This window comes from Penaeus vannamei, chromosome 22 (assembly GCF_042767895.1).
Source record: "Penaeus vannamei isolate JL-2024 chromosome 22, ASM4276789v1, whole genome shotgun sequence".
Taxonomy (NCBI): Eukaryota; Metazoa; Arthropoda; class Malacostraca; order Decapoda; family Penaeidae; genus Penaeus; species Penaeus vannamei.
In genome coordinates, this window is record NC_091570.1 from 8,804,506 (window position 1) to 8,817,005 (window position 12,500).

The 12,500-nt window shown below is 47.8% G+C and overlaps 1 protein-coding gene across 1 annotated transcript in view; it reads left to right on the forward strand.

Annotated features, from left to right (window-relative positions):
* The window catches only part of LOC113805411 (zwei Ig domain protein zig-8), a 117,286-nt gene that overhangs the window by 2,382 nt on the left and 102,404 nt on the right, over nt 1-12,500 (forward strand). The window contains exon 3 of the mRNA XM_070137008.1: nt 1-130. This exon is cut by the window's left edge and continues 34 nt beyond it. Coding sequence (XP_069993109.1) covers nt 1-130 — 130 coding nt within the window. The remainder of the gene's footprint in view (nt 131-12,500) is intronic.

The window sequence follows — 12,500 nt, forward strand, 5'->3', positions numbered from 1 at the left end:
GTCGCAGCTGTGGTGGAACCCGAGGGAGGTGCTGTCGCCGAGCTACGAGGACACGCCCCAGAACGTCACTGCCCTCGTCGGCGACTCCGCTTTCCTGCCGTGCACCGTGTCGCATCTCGGAGACAGATCCGTGAGTTTGTTGTTGGTGTTGGTGTTGTAGATTTTTTTTTTTTTTTTTTTTTTTTGGGGGGGGAGGGGAGGTCGGGAGGGAATAAGATTCTGTAAGGTCCGTGAGTTGGTTGGTGTTGTTGTTGTAGCTGTTTTTTTTTTTTTTTGGGGGAGGGGGAAGGAATAAGATTCTGTAAGGATCCGTGAGTTTGTTGTTGTTGTTGTTGTTGTTGTTTTGGGGGAAGGTCGGGTATCAGATTCAGTAAGATTCGTAAGTTGTTGTTGTTTTCAGGGACGTGTTTGAATCGGTGAGATCTGTGATTATTATTTTTTATTTATTTATTTATCTTTTTTTTTTTTGGGGGGTTGTCGGGAGTTATGATTACATTTTCTTTTCTTTTTATATTTATATTTCATATGGTAGGAATTGGGATTTTTTTGTGGGTGGGGGGGGGTGATTTTAGGTTGATTTTTAAAGGCTTGTTTTTTCTGTTGGATCTCGGGTTAATATTTTGATATACTTTCGGTTTATTTTAGGTCGATTTTGTATTTGGTCGATCTTTATGCATTTGTTTTGATGACCTTTTCTTCCTTTTTTTTGGGCGGGGGCTGACCTGTGTTTGTTTTTTGTTTTTTTCTTTCTTTCTTTCTTTCTTTCTTTCTTTCTTTCTTTCTTTCTTTCTTTCTTTAATTTAGTCTCTTACAGATCTAAATATAAAACATTTAAAGAACCAAACAATTGATCAATAACCAAATAAGGAACCACACCAATAACCCCAGATAAATTCTTTTTGATCTCTCTCTCCCTCGCTCGTCTCCCATTTTTATCAATACCCTCCCCTTTCCCTCTTCCCCTTCCCCCCCCTCCCCCCCTTTTGTGACCTCCCCTCCCCCCCCCTCTCGTGTTACCCCCCCCCCCCCCCCCGTCAACACCAGATCCATCATTTCTCCATAAGTTCCCTTTTGATATGCCTACCTACGCCCTTCTTCCTTCTTCATTCCTTTTCATCTCCTTCTATTTTTCCTCCTCTCTTCCCTCTATTCCTATCTTTCTTTCGTGGTTTGTTCACTTCTTTACACTTTAACATAATTTTTTTTTCTATTTTGTGAGTATTTTTTCATCATTCTAATGACTCATATAACAAAGTTTTTTTTTCACTTCTGTTTGTTCATTTCTTTACACTTTAACATAATTAATTCTTTCGATTTTTTTCTTTCTTTCTCTTTGTAATTTTTCACCATCTTAATGAGTCATATAACAAAGATAACCCTCAGGGTAATCATGCTGAGAATAGGATACAAGATCACACCAGAAATTACAGAGGATTAATGTAGTTTGATGGCATGGAAGTGTACCACCAACATCATTCACATACTAAGTACAGAAAGACAGGTACCTGCGTTTTATTGACGAAGTACATTTGATACAATAAGCAAAGACACCTGATTAACATACCGATTTGACGCCACAGCATGAGCATCTGATTAGATTATATGAAGTACTAATTGTTGATTGTAAAGACCCACGAAGCACCAATGAATCTTTATTAGGAGCAGACTGCAGCCAAATAGTATGAGATGAAGCTTGGGAGAAGACGGAGTGAGAGAGAGAGAGAGAGAGAGAGAGAGAGAGAGAGAGAGAGAAAGAGAGAGAATATATAGAGAGAGAGAGAGAGAGAGAGAGAGAGAGAGAGAGAGAGAGAGAGAGAGAGAGAGAGACAGGAAAGAGAGAGAGAGAGACAGGGCAGGGTTCTTTCCCCTGACATATTTTCCTTACACAGCAAATAGGAGAGAAATAGGATTACCCAGAATCAACATTGGAATTCATAACATGAATAACCTGCGCTACACGGACAACATTAAATCCCAAAGCAACATTTGAAAGAGAGTTACAACACAAAGCAATAATAAAAAAAAGAAAGCAATAGGCCTAAACATCAAGAAAACAGTAACTATGGTGATCTCAAAGAAGCAGCAGACACCAGCCAGCAATATTAAACTAAAAAAAAAACACACAACAAATGAATGACTTTAAACACCCAAGAGCTAATATAAACAAGGATGGAAGAGTAATACACAAAATCAAAATATGATATTACACAAATAAAGAAGACATTCATTGACCAATCAAAGATATTAACCTATAAGCACCTATCTTTTAAGATCAGAAAGAGAGTTTTAGAATACTATATCATATCATTTCTAAATCATAGGAGTGAGACAGAGACAGTCAAAAAAACAGCCTTAGATATTATAAAAGGCAGCAGAGGTTTAGCGTATCACGAAAAAAATGAAAACGCCATACCAAGCAGTAGTAACCAATGGAAAAAGCGCTAAAAGGGTCTTTAAAAAAATGCAATAACCTCAGATAAGCTCTCACAAGCCCGTAATAATAAGAACAAAAAAAATTAGAACACTTAAAGCAGTAGCAAGAATCGATGAGAAACTAGAGTGAAGACAGCGTGAAGAAATTATCGATGGCATGAAGAAATGGGCGTGAGAGAAACAGGAAGAAATAGGCGTGAGAGAAACCAGCTGAAGTGATCTAAAATATGAAAAATAGAGAAATATGGAGAGGAATGGTTCTCAACGACTGTAAGATTGGCACGTAAAAGGAAAAAAATGAAGAATTGCTTGCTTTCTCTCTATCTATCTATCTATCTATCTATCTCGCTCTCACTCTCTTTTTCTCCGTCGCTCTCTCTCTCTCTCTCTCTCTCTCTCTCTCTCTCTCTCTCTCTCTCTCTCTCTCTCTCTCTCTCTCTCTCTCTCTCTCTCTCTCGCTCTCGCTCTCGCTCTCGCTCTCTCTGTCTCTTCTCTTTCTCCGTCTCTCTTTCTCTCACCATCGTCTTCGCATTACCTTTCTCTCTTCCTTTCGTTTTTTCTTCTTCTTTTTTATTCGAGATCCTCCATGTCCTGTTGGAAATATTTCTCGTGCTTATAACCTGTCAGCGTTGCCATAATGATGTGCTGTCATTTTAACGAACCTGTTATCAGACTGCTTATTCTCACCTTCTCTCTCTCTCCTTTTCTCATCTCTATTTGTCCCTTTCTTTCTCTCTATAACTATCTTTCTCTCTACCTATCTGTCTATCTGTCCATTTATATGTTTGTATGAACGAGTATGTCTGTTTGCCTATGTACTTTCTTCCTCTTTCTTTCCCAATCTCTCTCTCTCTCTCTATCTATCTATCTATCCATCTATCTCACTCTCTCTCTCTCCCTCTTCTTCTCCCCCCCCACTCTCTCTCTCTCTCTCTCTCTCTCTCATCCTCTTTCTCTCCATCTCCCCTCCCTTTCTCCCTCCTCTCCTCTCTCTTTCTCCCCCTCTTTCTTTCTCCCTCCTCTCCCTTTTCTCCCATTCCCCCTCTTTCCTCTTCCTTCTTTCTCTCTGCCTTCTTTCCTTTTCTCCTTTCTCCTTCTCCATTTCCCTCTCCTCTCCCTCTCTTTCTCCATTTCTCCCATTCCCCCTCTTTTCTCTGCCTTTCTTTCCTTTTCTCCTTTCATCCTTCACCATTTCCCTTTCCTCTCTCCTCTCTTTCTCCATTTCTCCCTTCTCCCCTCCTTTTCTATACCTTCTCTCCATTTCTCCTTTCTCCTTCTCCATTTCCCTCTCCTCTCCCTCTCTTTCTCCATTTCTCCCTTCTCCCTCCTTCTCTCTACCTTCTCTCCTTTTCTCCTTTCTCCTTCTCCATTTCCCTCTCCTCTCCCTCTCTTTCTCCATTTCTCCCTTCATCCCTCCTTCTCTCTACCTTCTCTCCTTTTCTCCTTTCTCCTTCTCCATTTCCCTCTCCTCTCCCTCTCTTTCTCCATTTCTCCCTTCTTCCCTCCACTCCCTTTATCCCTTTTTACACTTAATTGCATTTGGCATCGGGATCCGCCTCGAGTTCTTTCCTCCCCCTTTTATTTTTCTCTTTTCTACGTTTTTTTCTTTCTTTCTTTCTTTTTTGTCTTTTTTATATTTTTCTCTTTTCCTTTTAGGATTCTCTCTCTTTTTCCTCTGTTCATTTTTTTTCTCCCGGTCGTTTGTTGTTGTCGCTTCAAGTGGAAGATTTCATTAGAGTATTTTCAGTCTGAAGTAGAGATGAAATTCCCTCTACCTCAATAACTTTCTCTCTCTCTCTCTATCTATCTATCTATCTATCCATCTATCTCCCTCTCTCTCTCTCTCTCTCTCTCTCTCTCTTTCTTTCTTTCTTTCTTTCTTTCTTTCTCTCTCTCTCTCTCTCTCTCTCTCTCTTTCTTTCTCTCTCTCTCTCTCTCTCTCTCTCTCTCTCTCTCTCTCTCTCTCTCTCTCTCTCTCTCTCTCTCTCTCTCTCTCTCTCTCTCTCTCTCTCTCTCTTCTTCTTTCTCTTTGTTTCTCTCTCTCTCTCTCTCTCTCTCTCTCTCTCATTCCCCCTCTCTCTCTCTCTCTCTCTCTATATATATATATATATATATATATATATATATATATATATATATATATATATATATATATATATATATATATATATATATATATCGTTATATGTTTGTCTGACCCTCTTTTATTCTTTATCTCTCTCTCTCTCTCTTTCTTTCTCTATCTATCTATCTATATCTATCTATCTCTCTATCTCTCTATCTATATATATGTGTGTGTGTGTATCTGTGTTTGTGTGTGCTTGTGTGAGTGTGTATATTCCCTCTCTCTCCCTCCCCCCCCTCTCCCTCTTCCTTTTAAATCTCCCGCTCATGCGCTGACAGCATCGGCACATAATGTAGTCTTTTATCTGCAAATAAATGCATTGGGGTTGCCAGGGGTCGCCATTTGTTTACCTGATTACCATGTTCGTAAGGTCCCTGGGAGAGGCTGGCGTGCCTGGGAGCATCGACAGGTGTTTGTTTTCGCCTGGAGAAAGATTCGATTGGCTGCGTGTCTCTCTATCGGTCTTTCTGTCTGTTTGTTTGTCTTTGTGATAGCTGCAAGATTGTTCTCGTTCTGTCTCTGTCTGGATGTTTTTTTCTTTCTATGTGTCTCTGTCTGTCTCTGTTTGTGTCTCTCTTGTTCTATATATCTTTCCTTCCGTCACTCTCTCTCTCTTTCTTTCCCTTTCTCATTTTCTTTCCTTCTCTCTTCTTATTCTTTTTCTTTCTCTATCCCCCCCTCTCTCTCTCTCTCTCTCTCTCTCTCTCTCTCTCTCTCTCTCTCTCTCTCTCTCTCTCTCTCTCTCTCTCTCTCTCTCTCTCTCTCTCTCTCTCTCTCTCTCTCTCTCTCTCATTTTCTTTTTTCTTTCTCTTCTCTTTTCTCCCTTTCTTTCTCTCCTCTCTCTCTTCTCTCTCATTTTTTTTTTTTCTTTCATTATTCTTTTTCTTTTTGTCTCTCTCTTCCTCCCTCCCTCCCTCCCTCCCTCCCTCCCTCCCTCCTCCCTCCCTCCCTCCCTCCCTCCCTCCCTCCCTTTCCCTCCCTCCCTCCCTCCCTCCCTCCTCCCTCCCTCCTCCCTCCCTCCCCCTCCCTCTCTCTTCACTCACTTTCTACCTCCTGTTCTTACTTTCTCGCCTCTTCTCTCTGAGTGTGTATGCGTGTTCCCGTGTGCGTGTTCGAGCGTGCGTGCGTATGTACCCTCACGCCCCTACCTTCTTAGACAGAGCAAGAGATCAAGCGAAAAGCGGTAGTGAGATAAGCGCACCCCCCCCGCCCCCCCGGCCGCCACACGCACCACCTGGCCCCCAGAGTGAAGCTGCCTTTTCTTCCTATTTCTTCTCGTAGTCTTCCCTCCCTTCTTTTTCTTCCTTACACTTTTTTCTCCTTCTCTTCCTCCTCTTCTACTATCCCTGTCTTTCCTATTATCTAATCTTCCTCCTTTTCCTTCCTCTTCCTCTTCTCCTCATCATCATCCTCCTCCTTTCTCCCCCTCTTTCTCCATCTCCAGCCCTTCCACCTCTTCTTTCTCCACCTCATCTTCTCCTTCTCCTTCTCCTCCCCTTCCTTCTCCTCCCTCCTCCTCCTCCTCCACCTCCACCCTTCCCTCCTTCTCCCTTCCCTCCTCCCCCAGCCCTTCCTCCTCCTCCCTCCTCCTCCACATCCACCTCCATCTCTTCCTCCTCCTCCTCCTCCTCCTCCTCTCCTCCTCCCCTCCTCCTCCTCCTCCTCCTCCTCCTCCTCCCTCTCCTCTCCTCCTCCTCCTCCTCCTCCCTCTCCTCCTCCACCTCCTCCTCCACCCTTCCCTTCCTTCCTCCACTCCTCCACCTCCACCTCCTTTCTCCACCTCTTCTTTCTCCTCCTCCTCCACTTGTCTTCCCTCCTCCCTTCCCTCCTCCTTCCCTCCTCCCTTCCTCCTCCTCCTTCCCCTTCTCCTTCCTCCTCCCTCCTCCCTTCCAGCCCTTCCCCTTCCTCTCCTCCTCCCTTCCTTCCTTCCCTTCCTCCCTTCCCCTTCCTCCCCATTCCTCTCTCCTCCTCCTTCCTCCCTCCTCCAGCTCCTCCACCACTTCCTTCCCTCCCTCTCCTCCTCCTCCACCTCCACCCTTCCTCCTCCTCCTCCTTCCTCCTCTCCTCCACCTCCTCCTCCTTCCCTCCTTCTCCCCTCCTCCTCCACCTCCACCCTCCTCCCTCCTCCTCCTCCTCCCCCTTCCTCCTCTCCTCCCCCCAAACCCAGCCGGAAACACAGGGTCTCCACAGGCCTCAGGGGGTTCGAACCCCACGTCTCCGGCAGGCAAACCACGCACAAGTTACTCAGGAATATTCCACAGCGACGCACGTCTGGGGGCGATGAGGAGGGCCGTGGGGAGGGAGGGAGGGATGGGGAGGGAGGGTGGGTGGGTGGGTAGGGGGAGAGGGAGGGAGGGAGGGAGGGAGGGAGGGAGGGACTGGGTGGGAGGGAGGGTAGGGTGGGTGGGTGGGTAGGCGGAGAGGGAGGGAGGGAGGGAGGGAAGGAGGGAGGGAGGGAGGGTAGGGAGAGAGGGAGGGGGAGTGGGTGGGTAGGGGAGGGAGGGAGGAAAGTGAGGGGAGGGAGGGAGGGAATAAAGTGAGGGGGAGGGAGTAATGTGAGCGGGAGTGGGTGGGTAGGTGGAGAGGGAGGGAGGGAGGGAGGAGAAAGTGAGGGGGAGGGAGGATAGGGGGAGAGGGAGGGGAGGGAAGGGGAAAGCAGAGGGAGTGGGTAGGTGGAGGGGGCGGGACAGGGGTGGATGGGGAAAGGGAAGGCAGGGGAGTGGGTAACGGGGAGGGGGCGGAGGGAAAGGGGAAGGCAAAGTGAGGGGCAGTGGGTAGGGGAGAGGGAAAAGAGGGTAAACGAAAAGAGAGAGAGAAAGGAGAACAAGAAAGGAGCCAGAGAGGGGAAAGAGAATAAAGACACGGATAGCACAGGGACAAAAGTGAGGATAAGAAAGAAGAAAGGAAGAGAAGGAGAAGGGAATAAGGAGGAATGTATCACGAAAGAGAGGGGAAGGGGAGGAGGAAGGAACTGGAATGCAAAATAGGAATTGGAAGGCAAAGAGAATGGAAGGAGGAAGGAACTGGAATACAGAATAGGAAAAGGTAAAGAGAAGAGAACGGAGGAAGGAAGAAACTGGAATACAGAATAGGAATAGAAAAGAGAAGAAAATGGGGGAAGGATAAGAATAAGAACTAGATGGCGAAGAAAATAGGGGAAGAGGAAGGAGAAAGACCTGGAACGCAGAATAGAAATAGGGAAAATGGGAAAGAGAAGAGAATGGAAGAAGGAAGAAACTGGAATATAGAATAGGAAATGGAAGCCGAAGAAAATGGGGTGAAATAGGAGAAGAAAATAGGAATAGGAACTAGATGGCGAAGAGAAGAGGAAAAGAAAGGACCTAGAACGCAGAATAGGAATAGGAAAAGGAAAGAGAAGAGAATGGAGGAAGGAAGAAACTGGAATATAGAAATAGGAATAGAAAAAAGAAGAAAATGGAGAAGGATAGGAATACGAACTAGATAGCGAAGAGGAAGAGAAAGGAGAAGGGCCTAGAACGTAGAAATAGGAAAAGGAAAGAGAAGGTAATGGAGGAAGGAAGAAACTAGAATATAGAACAGGAAAGAGAAGAAAATAGAATAGGAACTAGATGGCGAAGAGAATGGGAAAAGGAAGGAGAAGAACCTAGAACGCAGAATATAAATAAGGAAAAGGGAAAGAGAAGAGAACGGAGGAAGGAAGAAACTGGAATATAGAAATAGGAATAGGAAAGAGAAGAACACGGGGAAGGATAAGAATAAGAACTAGATGGCGAAGAGAAGGAGAAGAAAGAGGACCTAGAACGCAGAATAGAAATAAGGAAAAGGGAAAAAGAAGATAACGGAGGAAAGAAGAAACTGGAATATAGAAACAGGAATAGGAAAGAGAAGAACACGGGGAAGGATAAGAATAAGAACTAGATGGCGAAGAGAAGAGAAGGAGAAGAAAAGGGACCTAGAACGCAGAATAGAAATAAGGAAAAGGGAAAGAAAAGAGAACGGAGGAAGGAAGAAACTGGAATATAGAAACAGGAATAGGAAAGAGGAGAGGAGAGGCGGAGGCGGAGGCAGGATCTTGAATGAGGTCTATATTGGGATATGCAAGAGGGCGGGTCTGAGGTTTGCTTCATCCTCCGTGTGAAGGAGACTGGCAAATTCAACTATAATTCTCTCTTTCTCTCTCTCTTATTCTCATTAGTTTTGTAGGTATTATTATCATTTTTTTCTGTCATTAGTTTTATTATTTTTTATGGTAATTACTGTCATTGTTGTTGTTTTTTTGTTGATGTTTTTCATTCCTCTTCTTTCTTACTCATTTTATCTTTCTCCTTCTTTCTCTCTTCCCTTTTATGATTCTTCTCTCCCATCTGATGCATCCCTCTTCTCCTCTCCTCATCTCCTTCCTTCTCCTCTTCTTCCTGCTCTATTTCATATTCCCCTCCTTCTCCTACTCTTATCCTCTCCTCCCATCCTTCCTCCCCCGCCTCTTACCCATTTATTTCTCCTCCTGTTCCCCCCCCCTTTCCCTCTCCCTCTCCCTTCTTCCTATCCTCCCCCTCCTTCCCTCCCCCTCCCCCTTCCTCCCCTCCTCCTCCCCCGCCCCTCCTCCTCCTCCCTCCCCATCCCTCCCTCCCTCCCCCTCTTCCTCTCCCCCCACCTATTCCCCCCCCTTATCCCTCTCCCTCCCCCTCCCTCCTTCCCTCCAGCATCCCCAATCCTCATCGGCTGTCTCTCAAAGGCAAATGACCTGATCTCGCGGCCTGCCCTTGGTCCGGCCTGCCCGCTCCTGGAATCGGCCGGGAATGGGAATGAGGAGAGGAAGCAGGTCGAGGAATGATGGAGGAAGGAGACTGAATGCAGACTGAAGCCGGGGTCCTGACTCGTGTGTGGGGGTGTGTGGGGGTGTGGGTGTGTTTCCTTCTATTCTTCTTCTTTTTTTTCTTCTGCTTCGTTTTCTTTCTCCTTCTTTTTTCTTTTTCTTTTTCTTCTTCTTTTTCTTCATCTTCTTCTTTTTCTTCATCTCCGTTTTCTTCCTCCTCCCCCATCTTTTTCTTCAGCATCTTCTTCTCCCTCCTCCTTCTCCTCCTTCTACCCTTTCCCCTTCCCTCTCCTCCTCCCCTCCCCTTTTCTCCTCCTTCTCCTCCTCCCTCTCCTCCTCCCCCTCCCTCCCTCCCCTCTCCTACTCTCCATCCCTCTCTCTCCCCTCCTCCCCTCCTCCCTCCCTCCTCCCTCCTCCCCCCTCCTCACTCCCCTCCTCACTCCCCACTCCTTCCCCCTCCCTCTCCTCCTCCATGCAAATGCCAGCCGAGAATGATTCGAAACAATATAATGCAAGTCCTTTATATGTGCAACTTTTATGTGCGTAATAAAACCTGCTCCCGGCTTAAGAACTGGCGCGGGGAAGGCGAAGATATTGCGAAGAGGAGGCCGGAGGGAGGAAGAGGTTCCCCGTGGGCTCTTGGGTGGTAGTAGGCCCCCCTCCCTCCCTCCCTCCACCCGACGCCCCCCTTCCCTGGACGCACCCCACCCTCCCTCCCCCTCTCGACACCCCCTCCCCCTTTCTTCCCCTTCTCGACACCCTCTCCCCTCCCTCCCCCTCTCGACACCCACCCCCTTTTCTTCCCCCTCGCGACGCCCCCGCCTCCCTCCCTCCCCCTTCTCGACGCCCCCTCCCTCCCCCTCGACGCCCCCGCCCCCTCCCTCCCCCTCTCGACGCCCCCTCCCCTCCCCCTCTCGACGCCCCCTCCCTCCCCCTTTCGACCCCCTCCCCCCCCTCCCTCCCCCTCTCGACGCCCACGCCCCCCTCCCTCCCCCCTCTCAACGCCCCCTCCCCCGGTCCTTGGGAATCCTGGGGGGGGGGGGTCTTCGCTAACAGTAACCATCTCTTGCTTTGCTGTTTAGAGCTGGGGTTGGTTTGTTGGTGTGTGTGTGGGGGGGAGGGGGGAGGGGGGAGGGAGTTCTTTCTTTTAGTTTCATTGTGTTTTATTATTTTCACATTTTTAAAGTCTTTTATTGTCCGGCTAACTAAATTTCCTTCTTGTTTTGATCTGTGTTTTTTTTCTTTTTTTCTTTTTTCTTTTCTCTTCTTTTCTTCCAAGGAATTCTCTGTTGCTGTATGTGTATTTTCCATTACCTTTGTGAGTGCTTGATTTTTTTCTTTTATTTTGTCCTTCTAAGCAACATCCATATTGTTTTGATTAATATATTTTTTTATCTTATTCTATTATTTATTTATTTATTTATTTATTGAGGGGTTGTTCTTCGTCTTTCCAAGACAAATCGAAGATGGTGTCCCTCTCCTCCTACCTACCCCCCCCCCCCCCCCCGCGCCGCCCTTCAATCCCCGTAGCCCTTCGCTGATCAAGTCCTCCAGCATCCCTAGAGACCACGCCCACTCGTGATCTGACTCGACGCTTGGAGGAGGGAGACACGCCCTATAAGAATGAGGAAAAGCTTGAGACGATGCTTGCGTTGGGTAGGGGGGGGTGGGGGGTGGGAGGAAGAAGGGGTCGGTGCAATGGGGTCCTTTCTCCCTTTCTTTCTAATCCTCTCGTTTTCCTTATTTTTCTTTACGTTTCGTTTTATTTCCTTTCCCTTTTTCTTCCCTTTCCTTTCATTCTCTTTCTTTTTCTTTAATTTTCTTTCCTTTCCTTTCGTCTCGTCTTATTCTCTTTCCTTTTTTCTTCCTTTCCTTAATTTCCCTTTCTTTCCTTTCCTTTCCTTCCCCTCCTTCTTCTCTCCTTTCGTTTCCCTCCACTTCTATTCTACCCCTTTCTTATTTTTCCTTTCCTTCCATCTCATTTTCTTTCCTTTCTTTCTTTCTTTCCTATCCTTTATTATCCCCTTCTTATTTTCCCTTTCCTTTCCCTCCTATTCTTCTGTTCCCCTCTTTAAACTTTTCCTTCATCTCTCTCACGACTGACTTCTTACCTCCCCCCCCCCACCCCCTACCGCAAGGCCCTCTCCCCGTCCCTCTCTCCTCATCTTTCCTTCTCGCATCATCGTACTCTTGCCTCCTTCCTCCTCACCCCCACCATCCGTCCTCCACCTTCCTCTTCTCCCTCCCTCCACTCCCCCATCCTCGTCTCCCCTTTTAACATCCCCTACCTACCCTCCCCTCCCCTTACCTTCCTCCTACCTTTACCTCACCTCCCTCTTCCCCCATCTCCCTCCCTCTACCTCTACTTCCCCACTCCTCCCCCTCACCTTCCTCCCCTCCCCACAACCCCCTTCACCCTCCCATTCCCGCCCCCTCCCCCACAACCCCCTTCACCCTCCCATTCCCTCCCCCCCCACAACCCCCTTCACCCTCCCATTCCCCCCCTCCCCCACAACCCCTTCACCCTCCCATTCCTCCTCCCCCACAACCCCTTCACCTCCCATTCCCTCCCTCCCCCACAACCCCCTTCACCCTCCCATTCCCTCCCCCTCCCCCACAACTCCTTCACCCTCCCATTCCCTCCCCCTCCCCACAACCCCCTTCACCCTCCCATTCCCTCCCCCTCCCCACAACCCCTTCACCCTCCCATCCCCCTCCCCACAACCCCTTCACCCTCCCATTCCCCTCCCCCACAACCCCTTCACCCTCCCATTTCCCCGCCCCCTTCCCTACCCCACCCCCACTACCGACCTCCAATCCCGCGGGCTAAACAAAGCTACAGGAAATAATCTCTTTATTTACGCAGGGGTCGCCGAGCTTCTGACGGAGGAGGGAGAGTCGAGGTGGAGCGAGGGAGGCGACCCCAGGGCAAGATTATTATTCTGTAGGAGGAAGGGGGCTACAGGAGAGGGAGGGGGAGGGAAGGGGTTGATAAGGGTAGACCTAGGGGAGGAGTGAAGGGGGAAGTGGGGACGATAAGGGTAGACCTAGGGGAGGAGGAGTGAGGGGGAGGGGGGACGATAAGGGTAGACCTAGGGGAGGAGGGAGGGGGGGAAGGGGGACGATAAGGGTAGACGTAGGGGA